At 35.3% G+C, this 21,447-nt stretch overlaps 1 protein-coding gene across 1 annotated transcript; it reads right to left on the bottom strand.

The window, feature by feature from the left end:
• Positions 1-6,785: 6,785 nt before the first annotated feature.
• usp38 (ubiquitin specific peptidase 38) lies at positions 6,786-19,595 on the bottom strand. Its single transcript, XM_079812501.1, has 11 exons — positions 19,444-19,595; positions 17,393-18,127; positions 15,541-15,676; positions 15,093-15,222; positions 14,762-14,863; positions 14,279-14,437; positions 13,437-13,630; positions 13,113-13,206; positions 12,871-12,977; positions 8,574-9,855; positions 6,786-7,890 (listed from the first exon to the last, which is right to left on the bottom strand). Exons 2-11 carry the CDS (start codon positions 18,072-18,074, stop codon positions 7,729-7,731), a joined length of 3,048 nt encoding a protein of 1,015 aa, XP_079668627.1. The 5' UTR covers positions 18,075-18,127; positions 19,444-19,595; the 3' UTR covers positions 6,786-7,728.
• Positions 19,596-21,447: the final 1,852 nt, after the last annotated feature.

Here is a 21,447-nt window from a genome sequence, read left to right as displayed (position 1 = left end):
TTGAACCGAGCCATATATTCCGCATGCCAGTTACAAATAATAATAAATAGATAGATAGATAGATAGATAGATAGATAGATAGATAGATAGATAGATAGATAGACAGATAGACAGATAGATAGATAGATAGATAGATAGACAGATAGATAGATAGATAGATAGATAGATAGATAGATAGATGATAGATAGATAGATAGATAGATAGATAGATAGATAGATAGATAGATAGATAGATAGATAGATAGATAGATAGATAGATAGATAGATAGATAGATAGATAGATAAGATAGATAGATAGATAGATAGATAGATAGATAGATAGATAGATGTAAACAATTTTTTTGTATCTTTAATGTGAATGCTAATTAGATACTAAATGGCTGCAGCAAACTGACTGCACCGATATTAATAAAGCCCAATTTAAAAAAAAAAAATTAGTAGCCAGCAATGCCTGTCTACATTTGGCGTTACAGTATGTAATATTCATGGAATATTCAACAAATGATGACGTAATTACGTCAGAACGTAAAAGAATCACTGATTTGGTTTTTGAAATGACTCTTTGAACGAACTGTTCGAAAGAACCGAAGCGCGCTTCCAATAATATGGTGCGGTTCAAAGAAAACGTGGAAACATTTTACATTACAATAAGGTTCATTAGTTAACATTAGTTTACTACATTAGTTAACATGAACTAATAATGAACTTCACTTATAAAGCATTCATTTATCTTTGTTAATGTTAATTTCAACATTTACTAATACTTTATTAAAATCTTGTTAACATTAAATGCACTGTGAACTAACATGAACAAACCATGAACAGCTGGATTTTTATTAACTGATTTTTATTAACTAACGTTAACAAAGATTAACAAATACAGTAACAAATGTATTGCTCATGTTAATATATTAACTAATATTAAGTAATGGAACCTTATTGTAAAGTGTTACCGAAAACGTCTTAACCTATGCAGTCTACACTATCCAGAAATTATGTCAGGTTTATCCTACGGTTATGCTGCTCGTTTTTTTTAGCCAATTGATATAAAAATAAAAGATATGCCCATAAATGACAGGAGTGTTTGATTTAAATAATTTGTACAGCTAAAAGCGCATAGCTACAATGGAGGCCTACACTCTCAAAAACAAGAGTACAAAATTGTACCTTTTAAGGTACAAGTGTCCGTCACTGGGGTGGTACATTTTTGTACCTCTAAGTCAGGGGTAGGCAAGTTCGGTCCTAGAGAGCTGATGTCCTAGTTTAGCTCCAACCCTACTAAGCCACCACAGTATAAAACTCATGGCTCCCAGCATGCATTGCAGCATTAAGTATGTCACCATTGTTGAGATTCATATGTTGATTCTTGATATCTGTGTGCGTCTAAACTTTTTTCTCCCAAGAATTATTTAACAATCAAAATTCAGAATGCCTGATCTGTGAGAAAGTATTGTTGGTGAATATTATTTATTGATATTTTTAGTCAGTGATGAGTTTAGTCAACAATTTTTCTTCATGACAATTTTTGTTTATGGCTTCTTTTGATTTGAACAGATTTTGTGTTTTGTTAACACTGTAACAAAAACCACAAACTCGCATAAAAATCTAAGAGTCAAACTGCCCAACTAAAGAAAACACTCATCACCATAATGGTGACCAAATATTTTCAATTAAACCAACATCTAAACCTCTGTTAATTCTTAATAAGAGCTTCTATAGATGTCTTTCAGGGTTGGAGTCAAACTCTGCAGGACAGCGACTCACTAGGACCGAACTTACCTGCCAATGGTATAATTGTACCCTAAGGACCAATTGTGTACCTTTAAAGGTACAGTTATACGTATTGTTCTTCAAGGAACAAAATTGTACCTCCACTGTACCTTTTCTTCCGAGAGTGTATAGGCTACTCAAGTTTAGGGTGACCATATTTTGATTACCGAAAACCAGGACACTCGGCCCGGAAATGAGATACTCAAATTATACTCGAAGTTTACTCAAAGATTCCTTACTAATTTCAATACATCTCAAGTATGTCCCTTCTGTATGGATATAAAATGGTTATTAGGGCCAGGACAAACAGGACATTTGGTCACCCTACTCAAGTTTATATATCACAGATCAATTATTTGCGATTTAATGAAACAGTTTCAGTAAAAAAAACAAAAAAAAAAACATTCATGTTTGTGGGATTGGCATCTTTGGAATGTTATTGTAATGCTAAACGCCTTACTCAGTTATCTCTGAAGCTTTTTGCCTGTAATTTGCAGCTCAGTGCAAAGGATTGATTTAGTCCGTTTATTATAATCTTTCATCATGTGATTTCAGGTTGTGGATTAAAGTAAAAATTTGCACTGACATTCCAGTAGGCCTACTTGAGGCAGTTTAAACACATTTATTTATAAAGTACTTTATACAATACAGATTGTTCCAAAGCTGCTTTACACTCATAAACAGGATATACAAATTATTATACAATTAAGGAAGGATTTAGTTTATTCTTAAAAGTAACAATTTGAATGTACTTAAAATAAAGGTTAATTATTATAATTTCCAGTAAAGTATGGAAAATTCAGTAGGCTTGTATAACTCATTATTACTCACGCATTAGGCCTATACATAAAAATTCCCCAAAAAGAAATCCAAAAAGAAATAGAGAGCAGACCGAAAGAGCTCTTAGAAGAAATGGAAAATCTATGATACAAATGCTCTTGTCAAGTTATAGTGCAGAAAAAAATGCCTTCAATGATAAAAACCTGCATTATTTTAATACAATGAATTATATGTTAATAGCACTTTTGTGGGCATAATCATCAGAAATTGTCTCGCCATATTCTATTACAAAAATGTATAAGTCTGTCATTTAAATTAATCATAAATAGCAAAAGTTATAAAACAAAAAAAAGGAAGAAGTGGTGAGTTCTCTTTTTTATGGCAATATGCAACTCAGTTATATTTGACAATTTATATTAAGTATGTGTCTAGCCTAATTTATAATCAACACCTTGGTTGTTTTCTTCCATTTTCTATGTAAAAATCCATTCAAATTTTTATTACACTATTATAACAACATTATAAGCTAATATTATTATAACAATGCGTATGTAACCTAACATATTTACCATTCAACAAATTTCGATGTCACAGAGTAGATTGTTAGTGGGAGTGGCCTGAACTGTAGAGATGAAATGTGTAGGTCTCAGTTGTTAAATAATTGAGAGTCATTGATTTTAACAATGGTCTTAGAGACTGTGTGAGTGGTGAAACGCTGCAGCACACATGTTATAAAGCTAATGGCTCTGGAGGAGATTGAAGAGCTAAAGGTGCCCTCATCTGAAAACCACAAGGATGACTTTTCTACATGTATTAGTTCGCCAATTAAGAAATGAGCATCTACAGAAAAAGCTCTTCACCACAGCCTTAAAGGTAGGGTAGGGTATGTTTTTCATAAACACGTTTTGCTATACTGGTTGATACGCTCTTAACATCCTGATAGCGATCAATGATAGAAGTGGTCTAAATATATATAAAAAAATGTAGGCCTACATATATCTTCTGTGGAAGTCTTAGGACCAAAAAAATTGTGTTTAAAGGCACTGTATATAAATATTTGACTGTACTAAAGCATAAACATACCATAACAAGTTTGCTGATATTTAGGAAACATGCTAAGTTCACATACTTGTTTCTCTGAAAAGCAATGCTACAGCCAGTTATTCTACTTTAAAATGTGCGTTCCGTGTTGGAATGTCTGTGTTTGTTTTGGTCTGTGTGGTACCGCACGTTGCCAGTTTACCAAATAGTATTTCGACACCCCAGGGGCCCGTTTCAGTAAGGAGGTTCAACCAACTCTGAATTTAAACCTGAACTCTGAGTTGACTTACTCTGAGATGGGAAACTCTGAGTTTTGGGTTTCAGAACAGCTGAATTGAGGTAGTTCAATCAACTCTGAGTCGACTGACTCTGAGTTAAGCACATGCACTCCAACTATGAAAAGCCACGATCAATGGAGCTCCGAAATTACGATTCACCATGGCAACAGCCCCCAACAAAAAGATGTTTGCATACTTCCGGGTCAATATGTAAGTTTAATTCTTAATTATTTTAATTAAGTTTAATTTTCATGGTATCCAAAAGGCCAAAAAAAGAATGTGGCAGCAGCTAAAAATGAAAAATAAAAACATAATTCAATCAGGTAAAGCTTTAAGCATAAAATGTTCATGGGTGTTGGTTAAATGACTTTACAAACATTTGACATATTAATTAAATATCATTCAGTGTCCAATGTGCAGCAGCTTTTCCCACATAGACCCTTTTCACAGTGATGACGTGTTTTAATGGTCATCAATATCGTAAATCCTGCAACGTTTTTTGTATTTTTTAAATGTATGTACATTTATAACACTAATACTTTGTATTATATTACTTTTGCATCATATTACAAAAAACAAGTTACCGCTGCTGTGAGTGTTTCTAATACAGTGTCTATGGTAGTGATGGTGAAAATTAACATCTTTCTCTCTTTCCACTTCCGTTATCAAACTCACTCTATTTTTTCCCTCTTTTTGAAAGTTGTTAAATCACTATTGTGGAGTTTTTCTTTTGCTATTTGAGCAAATGGGGACACAAAAAATATATGTTTAATTTATTCTTTCATTCACCGTTATAAAAGTTAACCCTATGAAGACTTCAGCTCTGAGAAACCCAGAAATGTGAAAAGGGTCTATGCTCTTTTCACATAATGAAATGTTCTCTGATCCCACTTGTTACATTTATTAATTAGGGTAATGACATTAAACATTTGACTTCTACTCAGGCCAGCCAAACACCAGCACCACTGACAGATGAAGAGGAGATGGAGGAAGAATATTAACACCCAACAGGAAAAAGAATAAAGTATTTGTAGGAAATAAAGATGACCATAAAAATTGTAAATAAATGTATTTAACAGCTGTGGTGGTGGTTATGGCATATATCTCGTACTACCATCTGGCAGTATCCTTTCATTCCATACAGTAATCCGTTTTCAGAAAGTGTGGTGATGGGAATATGAGTGTCATCAAAGCATCCAACCACTGGAAATCCTAAAGGAAATTCTAATTATCAGGATACTTCTAGAGGATTATCAAGTGAACGTCAGGATCCTTCCTGTATAAAAGGACATGCCATTTTTGTCAGTTTGACGTGTCCCTATGATGAAAATATAAGCAATGAATGAATGTACCTCCACTGCAAAGAATGCTTTTCTCACTATGTATTTTTGTCAAGTGGCAGATAATTTAATTTGTTTTAAGTAAACTTCGCTTACTTTAGATTTAGATTAAATTTATAATTTGTTGACATTTGTACTAGAAATACGACCAAAATACTCAGTAAAAAAAGCATTTGTGCAGTTTGTGCACTTTAAAAAAGGGGAGGAGACTGAAAGAAACTCTGGGTTTACCAAAGAAAACCTGCTCCTGACCAGGTTAGGTTCACAGAGTAAGTTACCGTGGTAACTGACTCTGAGTATAAGTGACCTCTCTTTTAGAAACGGGCTTGACTTACCCTGCTTTCTCAGGTTTGACTTACCTCCCTTTCTGAAACGGAAAACCCAGAGTTTCCCTTATTTCAGGGTTAACATACTCAGAGTCTTCACTTAACCTCCTTTCTGAAACGGGCCCCAGGTTGCCAGTTGGAGGAAAACAGCGTATTGCTGCCATGGAAGCCAGCAAACAAACTGGGTCAGAGAACACAGATTCTACCTCGGCATCCATCTAAAAATCTCTATGAATGGAAGCACATTAAAACTCGGATAAATCAACTCATCAACTTACAGTGTGTAAGTCTCCTTCCATTGTCATCCTCAAACTGGCAACTCGCATGAGCGTTGAGTCCGAGGAGGGGACGGGGAAAACAATATTTGGACTGCAGTACCCTTTTCAACCACTAGCTGTCATTCCTACATACAGCACCTTTAACATTGCATTTGGTATGAGGATGTCCTACCTGCTTGTCAACCTATTTATTTTCATACCCCCCCGCAGACATCACATGCTATCAGTTCCATGGCTCTATGCAGAGTTGTAGACAGTGACTGAGTGCCGCAAACAAACAGGAGCAACCTTTTACAGTTCCTCCTGAACCAAAACAACCAGCTAATGCTGCGTTCATGCAATGTCCTAATTACCGTTATTAAGAGATGGCAACCCGTGACGTTCTACTTGGCAACATATCAACGCCGAAATGAAACTCTTTAATTTGTTGACGTTCATTATTATTGTAAAGTTGTGTGTTTTTGAGACCATTTACAATTTATTTAATTGAGGTAATTTATCGCTGTCTCCCGTGATGCTTTGCAGACTCTGCTCTGCCTGTGCGCGTTCATGTGTTTTGAAAGAGGCGTGGCTTTAGAGAGTTCAGTTAATGCTCCAGGACTACGCCGTACTGATTTTAACTGGACTTTGTGGTCAAGAATGGAGCATTGTGTCAGGGTTCACCAAAGGACAGGAGCGCAGTAGTTCAAACTGAGGACACTGGGAGGTTGGGGGTGGACTTATGGATTGATAGCCACAAGGTGTCTAACAAAGGTCTCATGCTTTGATAGTAAAAACAGACCTCAGCTTGAACACACCGTCTTAGAATATTTCTTGAGCAACTTCCCATTTCATATTCACAAGGATAACACTGCTTTTTTAGTATCATTTACATACCATTATAGTATTTATTATTATTTTGAATTAGATTTTATTTTTATACTTTATTTTCATTTTAAACTTATAGTAATTTTGTTGTTTTTGTCTTTTTTTGGTCAAATATTTTAATGTTTAATAGTTTTTATTGGGTTTTATTAAGTATTTATCTTATTTCAAGTAATGACTTTTTTTATGGTTATAGTTAATGATAATAACATGTGTGAGTCTTTTTTTTAATGTATTTGTTCTAAAATCTCAGCTTTTTTTGTTATAATGCTGAGGTTTCTTGCATACTGAAACTACCCTTTTCCTCTGTTAGAGACATATAATCTTAAATGTTTTAACCAGTGAACGACAGAGAATGTGACAGTGATCAATTTTAACCATGTGTGTATTTTCGATAATAAAATTAAGACAATATTCAATGATGAGTCTTTACTATAGAGCAAAAACAATCATTTCATATTAACACTGTACAGCAAGAGCAAGGTGTTTTTGTATACTTAGTCCAATAAATCTGTAAAATCTGAAGTATTGAAAGGCACATACAATTCTCAAAAAAGCTTAAACATTTAAAAAGTTAAATCAAAATAAGTATTCCCTGAATGAATAAAATAACTTAATAGTAATTAAATAATTAACAAAACAGTTATAACTATAATACTTAAACCAAAGTTGAAAAACTTCCAATTAAAAATGTTCATGCAAGTAGTTCACTGTATATTATGGTCCAAAAATATTTGCTTTAATTTTTAAAACCATTCTCTCCCTAATGATTTCTTTTTAGAAAATGAAACGATTTAGATTCCAGGATGAGACCAAAAGTATTACTGTATTCAGTACAAATTTATTGCATGCCCATTTCTGACCTATAGTACTGAAAAGTGCTTCATTTAACTTCAAATGAACAAGTCGATGTAAAGGGAAAAAGCATGCAAACCAGAAAAATTAAGACATCTGTTCTGAAGTGGCACATTTATCCAGAATGTGGGCAATTAGGACTGATGTTGTCAGTGGGACTGTCCGGTGCTCTGAGGGGTATGTCTGTGACTCTTTCTTAGAAGACGAGCCTGCTGATGGTGTTGAAGCCCCCTCCCCCACCCCCACCCGAGGGTCCACAGCTGCCAGGGGGCTCGTTGTCATCAGAACCATTGGGTCGGAATGAACAAGAAGCAGAGGTTGCTTGGAGAGCCCGAGCTCTAGCATTCAGCTCCTGCTCCTGGAGGGAAATGGGAACGAAGGGTTAAATCCATGCTCCAGTTTAAACTCTAATTAATGATAAATAAGAGTGTCCAAGATTAAGGAAAATATTTCATATGAGTTTGAAAAACATTTTCAAAAAGAATTTCCTGTTCTGTGTTATGTTTTTCTCCATGTTTCTCTTCACGTTTTTTGTACAGACTTTTATTCTGTTACAAAAATTCTATTTATATTATAAACTTTCTATTCATCAAATAAAAAGTTATAATAAGCAGAAATATTAAGCAGCTCAACTGTGATCACATTAAGACATTTTTCATGAGCAGCAAATCATCATATTATTGTGATTTCTGAAAAATCATGTGACACTGAAGACTGGAGTAATGATGCTGAAAATTCAGCTTTACCATCACAGGAATGCATTGCATTTTGAAATATATTAAAACAGAAAACAGTTTTGTATATACAATTGTATATATATACAATTAATAATAACTTTTATACTAATTTTCAGTTATTTTACTGTATTTTTGCTCAGATAAATGCAGCCTTGGTGAACATAAGAGACTTCTTTAAAAACATGAAAACAATGTTACTGACCCCAAACTTTTGAATGGTAGTCCTTTATATAGAGTGAGGGCCTGTTTGATAACTTCTGCTCTATTTCCCAAAAGCACTATTGATAATGTACAATACTCTCACCTGTAGGAAGAGTTTGTTGTCTTTGGTAATGGCATCCATCAGCTCTTTCTGCAGGGGTGGTTCTCCACTCAGTTTTGAGCCATTTGCAACTGGCTCTGAATTGTTTGGTTGCCCACTGACCTCTTGTTTCCTATAGATCAGGACATAGGCTGTGTCCTTAGGGAAGCGACTGGTGACGTTCTGCAATGATTGAAAGTTTGTAAAAGTCACTCTGCTATCATTAAATAAGAACCAGTCCGTTGACTTGTGGTCAACACACCCTATGTCTGCCTGTGTGGCTGTCGAGCTCTCTGATAGGCTGGAGCTTTTCAGGATCTTAGGACTTGGGTGAGCAACATAACCATCAGTGCTACACACATTCCTTCCATACGAGTAGTAGTGACCACTCTCAGAGGACATTCCAGAATGCATTACAACAGAACTCAAAACATACGGCACTGACAGCATCTCCGAATCGTTTTTCTCGCTTTTTGTTATGCTTTCCGTCATCCCCTCCTCTTTCTGAGAAGGCTTGAGCTTTTTAGCTAGATTCTCGCCACTCTCAGGGGAGTCAGATGAGGAAGCTGCAACTGTAGTTGAGGAAGACGATGAAGCAGAGCTACCGTGTTGGCGTAGAGGCAGGCACATGTGCAGCGGAATGCCCACGTTGTCCAGGATCTTGCGACGCACGTGGCAGGTGGCATCATATGAGAAGCGCAGCAGAGTCAGAATGAGGTACTCAGGTGACGCCACCACATGCATGACCTTCTCGGCCCTCTGCAGTGAGGCACAGCGCTCACAGAAGTAGCAGTTCTCGTTCTCAAGGATTTCTGGAGCCAGAAAATAGTCCACTAAATCGGTCACAGACAGCGTGGGCTCCAGCAAGGGCATCTCCATCTTGGTTCCTGAACCTTCTTTTACTGAGCCTTCCGAGGATTCACTGCCTCCATTCACTGCCCCTTGGCAGGGTCCCACAGCAGAGGAGCTTTTGTGATCATCACAGGGACCATGTGGCTGTGACATCGAGGGGCAGAAGGCAAGAGAGAGGTCTGTAAAAGGCTCCTCTTTTTCTGATAGGCTTTGGCACTGCAGGCAACGGATGGCTGTAGAGAGTCTACCACCAAACATACGCTCCACTAGAGTGCGACCATCTCCCTCGGCTACTACAGGATCTGGGTGTGATGGCACATCAGCGACTGGCTGACTTACAGCACTGTGAAGAGTTTCAGCAGAAGTGGTTGCAGGTTCAGGTTTTGGGCTGGTCACCTGAAGGGCCGAGATAGTCTTCTCTTCCTCATGCAACCTTAATATCACACAGGAAGATGGAACAAAACTTTATGGAGACTCTGAAATACTTGATCTCCCCCTGCTGTTGTAAATAAGGAAACACATTATTATCATTATCAAATAGATTTTAGGGTTGTCAATCAATCATGATACATTTCATATATATTTGTAGTTAACAGATTAACTCCTTCAAAAGAGTGGCGAGCGGTGACTATTTTTTAACATGGGTATGGCTGTCATCAAAAATGCAGCTAGTGCATATATATTGGATGGGTTTATAAGAAGCGAGACGCTCTTCGCTCTAGACTGAGTGTTAGCTACTCAGTTGCTTACTCGCATGACACATACCAAAACAGCTAAAAGTATTCCTAATATGTTGGACCTTTTATTGAAAGTAGCCTACCTTTAGACCTCTTGAGACAAGCCTTCACAAGCACCCGTATGAGCTGTATTTGTGATGTTTGAATTGAGGGAGGTGCAAACGCGCAAAAGGTAATTTTGCAAAATATGCTGTATTACTAGTGTCGCAGAAACTACAAACTGCATCTTTAAACGGTACAGCGCATCGGCTTTGGACTCACTAAAAGATTACAAATGAATACAGAAGTATTAATTAAATGTATGCTGGAAGTATTTTTTAAATTAAGAATTAAAAATAAGTAGGCTATAATATAATAAATATTAGTAGCCAATTATATTTTATAAGTATTATAAGTAAATATAAGCTGAAATAATGCAAATTAATGTCTTTAACAAACGCATACTCTATCGATGAACAATCTCGGATAGTTACAGTAGGTCTATTGTAAAAAATAAAATTCCCTATGGGGAAAATTAAATACTATGAAAATAGTTTCAGTTATGACTTTTTCATTTGAATTAGTCTAGTTAGTTTGGTATCAAATACAATGTGATTTTCGTTGATCGAGATCTGGCAGCAACAGCACATATTTCCACTTGGGTGAGCGATTCGAGGACTGCTTTCCCTGCGCATGAAATACCCCATATGCCAGCAAAACAATGAGAACACGAGACAGTGATGACGATCCATAACAACAAAGCGTAGACACCAAAGCTACTGTGGATTCGTTTACCCAAAACCCTCCTTAACTGGCAGATTTGAAGAATATTACAGTAGTTTGGCAAAATAAATAAATGACGGACAGTTACCTACGCATTACCAACATTTCATCATGTAAGCTTTATGGTACACATGAAAACAATGGAATTAAGTAATATATAGTAATTTACAGTGTTATTATTAATTAGCAAGTCCACGAATGGCTTGGGTATGCAGAGCATTCGCAGCTTAAATGAACCGCACACCCCTGCTTCAAAACCTTTTAAGGAAAGTCATATTTATATAACATACACAATATTACAAAACAATAAGCATAAATGTTGTTTCAGTGACATATATACCAATTCGGACAGTAGTGTTCAAGTTCTGTGATCCCAACAACTGGAAATGTGCTTCTCACGTGGTCAGTCTCATGTAAACAAAATATATTGCTTGGACAAATAAGAAATTCATATTTAATTTAATAATAAATAAACAGGATATTTAATTAAATATTCCATTTAATAATAGGAAAAATGGTTTTCTGTTTTGCATTTTATCTCTCAAAATTAATGAAGGTCATTTTAAAAAAGTAGAAATTATACAACCTCTTATTTACATATGGTAAACATTTGACCAAGTTACTTGGTCGATTAGTATTATGCTATTATTAACATTTTCTTGCATACTTGTTGCAGCCATAATTAAAGAGACATTTCAGAAGTTTACATTCTTTTGCTCACTTTTTTCAGTAATTCAGTATTAAGTGTTTATATTTAAGTTTTGGATTGATCCCTTCTTGTATAATCAGATGTGGATTCGGATAATGTCTGGGAAACTTTTTATGCAGCTGGTGTGAGAAAAACAGACATTCTGGATTCTTGATGTCAATAAATTCACAGATTTGCCCCTGCAAATGTAAAAATTACCTGTCCTTTGATATCTCATTACTGTTTGTACAAATTAAGTTGTGTTTACTAGATGTTCACTTGTTAATTTATACTTGAATACTTTTGTTAAACATCCTGTCTAGGTTTTTAATAAATAATATTTTCATTACAAGGGCCTTTCATTAAATTACAAGATGTTTTCAATAATTCCTGATAATCAGGAACCAGAAGTCTTTTGCATGTCATGTGTTTGTGTCTATCAAGCCTGCAGCACTCCTGAAAATAACTGAAGCCTACGCGCCTCGATCGCCCCCTGGTTGTTGGTTTCAGTATAGGTCATAATCCCCGCCCCTCCGCGGATTGTAATGGACGCGAGACAAACTTAACAATTAAATTACACTTCATATAATTTCCCCCCAAAGTTGGTTTCTGTCATTGTAGGCAGTTTTTAATCACGCTGATTTGAAGTTGTCACTGAGACACCAACAGACTTTTTTCGGGATTTTCCGGAGGAGATTGGAGCTTTAACTTTAATTTCTACATTTCCATAACTGTTTATTTCACACCAACATAATTCATTGTTCTGCCTCTGGGAGAGTGTGATCGGGCTTTTGATATCGAGCCTCTACTTCCTGCTCACTACTGCACAGACTCTGTCCCAAATCTGCGCAGATGTCAGCGTCATATGCGGACCTCCGGAGGCTTCACTTACTTCAGCGGAAGCGAATGAAGTCGCGACGTCCTTTTTTTTAACGGTCTATGCTGTCTATTAAATGTATGTGTACATGCATTGGACCCTGATTCCAGCTGGGGCTCTTGTAAAAGTTCAGGTTGTTTTGGTCATTCTTCAGGAATCATGTAAGAGAATAAAGCAGTTTTAATGTCAAATTGAATGAATGTGTTAAACAGCCCTTTCTTTGTTTTGAGAAATGTTTTAAAATCTGCTCAGTTGTGCTTTAAGCATTGGCATTTACAGCAAAACTGTATGCCTAGAGTAACTCATAAATATAAAAGTTGCAGGAATAGCTATATCTTTCTTTTAGTCATGCGAAAGGATTACGTTGCCATTGTCTGAGTTTACCTGTCCAAAAGAAAACGCAAATATTCTGAGCAGTCTTGTTGGGATCCGGCTGTAAACCAGGGTGGCCGAGAAACATCCAAAAAACTCCTTGGCGAATATGCTGCTCTCTGGTGGGCATATAAAATGATACATAATCACTAGCAGGTATTCTTCTTAATACACTCATCTAAGAATCAGAACGCACATCTACCCAGGAGTGCTGAGTGCTGCAAAGTTCTGAAAAAGACAGACGGAAAACTAACCTGTGTGTGGGCCAAGAAGGCAAATAGAAGCTGGAGCTTTTTCATGAGGCTGTTGCTGCCATTCAAATGCAGAGACATAACATGTCGCCTGAAACTTTTAAGGAGATACTGTTAGAGTTGAGGAATGCCTTTGAAAAAAAGTATTATAAATATTTAAATGCTTGAGGGTTATTTTATTATGCATTATATCATTGTGTTTACATGCAATCATTAAACACATATAATTACATGTACTGGTAATTCCATAGGGATAATGTTAATTACAGTTGGATCAATTACAGTTGATACAGAGATCAGATAATATAGAATAGATTTTAAACTTACTCTGTAGCCATAAATAAAATTTGGAGTATGCTGTTCATGTAGCATGTGTTGCCCAGATTTACAAGTCCTGTCTTCCCTGTTTCTGATTTGCCGGTTGTCTTGAGCAAGCCCGAAGCAAAGGAATTTGACTGAGAGGTCCAGGCACTTTGGTTCAGAACAAATTTGATCTTCTCCTCACTAGGTTTAGGCAGGTCCTAAAGCAGAACCAGAGGTGGATATAGAATAGATGAAGCATAGAAATACAGTACTGCTCAAAAGTTAGCTTCTTTTTAAAAAAAGAAAAGACATTAATACATTTATTCAGAAAGGATGCATTAAAAATTTTCAAAAGTAAATGCAATACATTAATAATGTTACAAAAGATTTCTAATTTAACTGTTCTTTCTAAATTTCTAATAAAGAATCCTAAAAAAAAATGGTATCTTGATTTTGACTAAAATATTAAGCAAATGTTTCTTGGGCATCAAATCAGCATATTAGATTGGTTTCTGAAGGATCATGTGACACTAAAGACTGGAGTAATTATGTTGAAAATTCAGCTTTGCTATTACAGGAATAAATTACATTTTAAAATATATATTAAAAAAAAACAGTTATTTTAAATTGTAATATTTTTATCTATGTTTTTATTGTATTTTTCATCAAATAAATGCAGCCCTGGTGAGTGCAAGATCTTTTCAAACATTCAAATACGTTTAAAAAATCTTATCGGACCAAACTGTATCAAATTTGTTGTTATTATTACACACAAGTACAAAATGTTAAATAATTTAAGCAATGAGAATAATTACATAAGTTAGTTCATGAGAGATTAAACCAGAGATTCCCCATCTATATCTTACTTTAATGGATTCAAGAATGCTGTCATAAAGGTCTGGGAAGCCAGAATATTGGTACATCATGCAGTGGACGAGTTCTGCAAACTGCAGCAGGAAGGCTTTACTGTTGGGAAGGCCATCACTCTTCAAAGACTTCACAAGCGGGACTATATGAGGGACCACCTGGTATAAATGACAGTGGTAATATGATTCATATCACATTGAAATGGTATTAAAATTCTAAAAATATACTAAAACGACATCTCTTTAAAAGCACTACAAACATTTAGAATGTTCTAACTCATTTGATACAATATTAACAGAAAATAACACAAATCAAATAAGAGATTAATTAATACATAATATAATAACGAATATGTTCTTGAAGAATAAAAGCAATCTATTACATAGAAATCTATGCTTTGAGCCCTTATAAATGGGTAAATCTAACATTTTTGCACACAGTGAAACAATGTTTTTGTGAGTTCTAGTTTATGTGGGCCTTACTAAGTGAAAGGCTTCAGGAGAGTGCTGGAAACTAAGCAGCATGTGTGAAAGAACCACCAGCGCTCCCTGTCTCACAATGGGATACCAGAGACGATTAAAGACCTGCAAACAAACAAACAAACAAACATTTATATACATAAACACACCGATAAGTCTCTCCCAGGCAGGTCTCACTAACCAATTCTTAAGTATCAAGGAAAAAATGGTTATGTCCTCAAACAAATCACATTGTGATTTAATCAATATCCTAATACCTTATAAAAATTGTTTTCATATTCTTTACATCTGGCAGGTACTCTTTTGTTCTTTAAATATGTAAATACACACAAACCTGTTCAATTTTGAGTAGTGTGACATCTATGAGAATGGTGAACTTTTGAACGGCGGCAAGTCCCTTCAGTAAAGCAATGACCCAGGTGTCCACATGATTGGCTAGAGGCCAGGACAACCAGTCAATCATCCTAAATAAAAGAGAGAGAAAACAGGGTCAGGGCAGGCAACATAAAAACCTTACATAACAACAACAGCATCACAGAATGGAAACTGGCAATATTCAACCCAGGAAAAACAATAACAAAACAACCACTACTCATTTAAAATCATTTAAGCCATTACAGACACTACACTCTTTCCAAACGAATTGCATAAATGCAATTACCACAAAGTGCAAAAGTAGTAGAGAAAACAACATGATGGCAGTTGGATCAAGGGCTTAGTCTTTTAAACAGACACAAAAGCACTATTCACAAGCTTTACACAGCACACACACAGAGTCTGACCTGCAGAGCGCTTGTGTCATACTGGCATCTTTAACATTCTGGTCAGTGGTGAGGCTTTTGATGAGGACTGTGATCATTTGCAGAGGGATGTGCTGAACCAGGCTTGCTAAAGCAATGGAAGGTTCGAACGAAGGATCTGAAATGATAACAAACACATGAGGGACCATTGAATATGATTTCATATTTTTGCTGTATATACCATATTAAGGATTTTTTAAAGGTTAATATCATATATTTATTTATTTTCAAAGGTTCAATTAGGTTTCTAAAACTTTTTTTCACCAAAAATAGTTTAAGGCCATTTTCCACCCTCTCTGACCATTAGAATTGAATGGTCTTATTTTACTTCTGTGCTTTAAAAAAAAACCTTCCAGTCCCCCTTTCAGTCATTGTTTCAAAATGCATGCCAATATTTCAGAACAACTACAAATACAAAAAAACCCCCTGAAAGAATAGTAAATGAGTACTTGCCAATTACCTACACATATGTACTCTAGTAGAAGGTATGATATTGAAAAATGATATAAAAAAAAAAAAAAAAAAAAAAATTTTATATATATATATATATATATATATATATATATATATATATATATATATATATATATATATATATATATATATATATATATATATATATATATATATATATATATATATATATATATATATATATGCTTATAGAGATTCATAATAAAAACATATGAATAGGCACTTTTGGTTTAGAACACATTTTTATAAAAAAATATATATATATTTTTGTAATATATTTTATAATGACTTTCTAATATTGTAACATTAACGCATATTTATATAAAAACAATATATTTTGGGAATTCTTTTTGAAAATAGTTTTTTGCTAAGCAGGGCAAAGTTTATTTCCTGCATGCAAGATGCTTAGTGTAATTCAGATTTAACAATGTTGTGAAAGGTCAACATTCTGCACTTCAGAAGTCTGACGTGCCACAAAGCCATCTCTTATTATTATATTTAGACTCACATTTCTTGATTAAGGAAGAGATTTACCTGGCTATTGGTTTGATTGATATCTTGTACAAATCTATTATGTCTGGGACTTCTGTATAACTTTTTTTCAGCAAACCCCTTTGACCTGAGATTTAATATTTTGAAAATTTAACAAGACATTCACGTTTATGGTTGATTAACTAATTTGTTAACAGTAGTTAATGCATTTGCTAATATATAACTAACATTAGCAATACATTTTTACAGCATTTATTAACCTTTATTAATGTTAGTTCATAAAAAATATTCATGTTTATGTTAGTTCACAGTGCATTAACTAATGTTAACATATACAACATCTTAAAAATGTATTAGTAAATGTTGAGATTAAGATAAACCAAGATTAATAAATGCTGTAGATGTATTGTTTTAATGGTCACATGACATGCAGGTAAACAAATTATTTCATCTTTTATTGTAAGTGTGTTTGGATTTTTTAATTATTATTATTATTAAAATCACTTATTTTAATTTGACATTTTTATCATAGAAAAAAAAACAATGCACATTTGAACTTATAACTTGTAACTTATTCACTATAACTTACTGCTGTCTCTTAAAGGATTTCATCCAAAAATTAAAATTCTGTCATTTACTCACCCGCATGTCTATATATTTTTAAGGTGCTCTTTAAAGCTCCATCTCCATTCATCCTAATTGCATATGAAAGAGCTACCAATTTTTCTCCTTTTAAGTTCCACTAAATAAAAGTCATATAAGGTTGGAATGACATGAGGGTGAGTAAATACTAACAGAATTTAGATTTCGGGATGAACTATTCCCTTAACTCAATATATCATCATGAGAGGAATCAGAGATTATTGACCTGTGGATGAGATGATGGCAAACACCTCCTGCAGTGATGGTAGCAGCGTGGTTGGCTCAGCCTTCCAGATGCCCTGCAGCAATGCACTCACCCTGGTCACTTGGGTCACATACTCCCGCAACTCCCGCTCTTCAATGGCAGGAGAGTGGAAGTACGCAAAGGTGCGCACAAGCTGCTGACAGAAAAGAACTCCTGCCTTCTCTCGTGGGACGCACTGAGGGAAGTCCGTCAGTATGGTGGCCAGCTTGGCACAGGTTGCTGGTTCTGGCCGTTCACAGATGATGCGTAGGACCTCCGTCTGTAGCAGTGGAGCCAACTCTAACACAGCCGGGCAGCTGATGAGCAGTCGGAGAGAACCGTGAAGGAAGTCCAAGATGGCAGGGTCTCTGTGCTCCAAAGAGCCGTAGCCCTGCTGAAGGAGACCAAGCACGTATTCCTTGCTGAAGAAGCGGGCAAACTCATCGCGATGGTAGCGGGCATATGCTTCTTGCACTTGGAGGCCAACCTGTCGCTGAAAAGCATCCTCACCGAGGAGAATAAAGCGGGTGGTGAGATGGTACAAGGCCTGGCACTGCTCCTCTGTCACTTCCTTTTCTGCAGCCTCCATCACTTTTTTCACAATAGCCCGTTTGACAGTGAGAGGATGGGAGGAGCTCACCAGCGCCTCCAAAATCTTATCCATGGTTGGACTGTATTGCACCACTGGAAAACTGAGGTAAGCCAAAGGAGCTGTAACTGTAGATGAGAGAAGGGTTTTACCCCAAGAGAGTATGCTATTATTATCAGTGCAATTCCTGATTTTCTCCAAATATTAGTCATCATGTCTAGGCCTAAAGATCCTTTATGCGCCGATCCTAATTTTGACAACTCTTAATCTATTCATTGACCAAATATTTTCATGTGTAGTATCTTTTCAAATAAAAAAAATAGAACTCAGGATTGCTTTACTCGCCTGTACTGACGTTTTTGAAATAATACATTCAGTGACATTGGATGAAAAGAATTCAGGCTTGTTCGACAAATTTCTTCAATTCAAATGGTTACCCAGTAAATTATAAAAGTTTTAATGACAGTATTTCACCCAATTGCTACTTTTGTCCCCCCTTCGAAGAAACAGTAACCCAATTACTGTGGAATTGTGTTTATTGCAACATATTTTGAAAAAAGGATTTTATCCCCAAACTTCTGTAAGAAAAACACAAACTTTTGTTTTTTGTGACACTTTTTATAATGTTTATAATTATTGTATTACTATTCCTTGCAAAATTGTACTGCTGTAAATGTAAAGTTTTAAAGAAAATACATTATTTTTTATTATCAAGATAGATATGATATATTTGAATTATTTAAGGAACTAAAAAAAAAAAAAAACCTTTTGGGTTGAACTATATAATAGAATACACATAAAAACTAGTTAATTTCAGAATTCCATGTAATGTAATCATCTTAGAAAATTGTCTTTTATGTTTGTATGTTGTTTTTTGTTGTTGCAAAAAAACATGAATATTCATATCAAGATGTTTAAATGAGTTAAAGTAATAGCACAGCTAAAAACGACAAATACGCTTTTATGATGGGAAATTCCAACTGCTAAATTTTCTTTTTTTTTACATTTTCTACATTTTTTTGTAGAAAGAAATTAATTACATAGCTATAACAAGTGTGTATTCATTGTGTTATTCACCTAGACAGAATATTCTAGAAAGAAACAGACACACAACAGCACAAGGGTTTCTCTGAAGCTGTCATTAAGATAAAGCTACCTGCTAACTACTCTGCTAGCTAGCTTTGCTAATACAAAGAGTAGCAATGTATTAAAACATGTAGTAGCAAGACACAATTAAAAAAATGAAAAAGACATAACACACACTGTTTATAATAAAATATTTAATCTCTCTCTCTCTATCGTTATCGATAATATAAACAGCTAAGCGGCTAACTCGGGAATCGAAACAAAGCAAATACACACAAATGCCTGAGCACTGACTTGGCAAAAACCAATATTACTTTCCTGTCCTTACTCAAAGACGACAATAACCACCGACACTCACCAAATTAAGCCATTCCGAAAATGTCTTGGTGTAGAAACGAAAATAAATCACAAAAGACGCTGAAATATATATATTTTTAGCAGATTTACTGTTGTGAGCTGTTTGGTAAACTGCGACCTCTTTCAATCAGCTGTTGAAACACACACACACACGTCATCTGAACGCGCGGGAATGATGTCAGGACCCCGCACGCGTCCGCGGGCGGAGTCCGCTCCCTCTGGTCCGCTCCGCTATGTGGCTGTTTTCGAAATCGCCCCATAGAGATCCTCATTCACTATTCCCTAAATTACTCCATTAATATAGCCCACTTGAAGGATTGAAAGGAGATTTAAAGGATTGAAAAGGAGAGAGTGAATTCAGACGCTGAGTGCCCTGGAAGGTCTACCGCTTTTGCATAGTTTGTGTTTGATGTAACGTTAATAACCATTTGAAATTTAACAAACTGCCAGCTCCAGTAGTAATGCAAAGATTTATCTTGAACTCTGTCATGGAAATGATTTAAAAACCTTAACCAAACAATTTAATAAGGAGCGTATACCTGTATGAATTAATATTACCGTACGCCAGCCACAGTTGCGGGCGCCATCTTCTGGTCAGACGCGGAAATTCAGTTGGCGTGCGTGCGTGCAAACTGGCAACTCCATTAAGATTTATGTTTAACTGTGTCACGGAAACTACGTATAGCCTTAATTAAACTATTTAATCAAGTCTGATTAAATCAAGTCTGATTTACACTAAGTGAAAATAGCATATTTTCTTATCAATAGATTGCAATAAGTGCAAATAGTTGTTAAATGCTATTTATTTTTATAAATAGTGGCAGATACCATTTGCACCTCATTATTGTTGTGCATTAACAGGATGCAATGTTAATAATAAGAGTGTAAATGATTATATTTATTAAATGGATACCCCTATACACAATAAATATTATTAAACACGGGTTAGGTGCTTTATTTCCACTTTTTAAATTATTTCTTAGTAGTAGTTGTAGGGTCTAGCACACCACTCTGCTGTTGTTTCGCACAGTCTTCATGGACCACAATTATTCAGTATCCATTGCAGCAGGTTCTGTCGCCAGACATAACTCCAAAAAGCGCAAACGTACAAATGAATCAAATTACCAAAGAAGAGTTGGACAAGGGGAGAAATAAAACAAATGTCATTAAATTCAGTAGGCCTATGTGTTATATATAAATAGCAAGTATGCCTTTATGCAAATATACTTTTAGTATGATTGTTTTGAGCATGTAAAACTGCGCTACGTTACCCCACCATTTAATTAGAGAAATAAAGTGACACGTAAAAGTAGTAGTAGGCTTATTAAGCATTAAACATTTCTTAACTTGCGGATAATTCATTAGAATTCAAAATAAAATCATTTGATCAAATGTAACGGTTATACAACTTTATTTCATTACCTCATTCAATAACATTATTTGTTTGTCCCATTAGCAGTGGAGGAGAAGACGACCACTCCCATTATTCCACGCTCCTTCACGGCGCTAAGCTACGCCTTTGTTATTCTTCTCTCAACTCAGAGAGCACATCCTGTATTTTACTGTATTATAATGACTATTTAATATCACTGCTAAACTTTGATGCTATGGCATATTAAAGCATGGTTAGGCATATTAATTGTTCTAGGAACCTCAAAGCATATTTTAATTTTTGTGCTCTATAATAATGTTCTAGTTGAGGTCATTTGTTGCATAGGAAGGGCCCAAATATAAACTCAAGCCCAAGGGCCCCCAGTCCCCTAAAGGTGAGGATACACGGGGAAACTTTTTTGAGCAATGTTGCCCAAACTGAAGAAGTCCATTTGACAAGAAAATGTATAAGCCAACAAAACATAGTGACATATCGCTGCCTATATACCCTCATTCACTATTTCCGTCATTACTCCAGTAATATAGTCCACTTGAAGGATTGAATGAAAACGAGTGAACAAATTTGCTGTTGGGACAGCCAGAAGAGATGCCACTTTTTTGTATAGTTTAATAA

The sequence above is a fragment of the Gobio gobio genome (assembly GCF_949357685.1).
Source record: "Gobio gobio genome assembly, chromosome: 3".
Classification (NCBI taxonomy): Eukaryota; Metazoa; Chordata; class Actinopteri; order Cypriniformes; family Gobionidae; genus Gobio; species Gobio gobio.
This window is presented reverse-complemented; position numbering and strand designations above follow the sequence as displayed.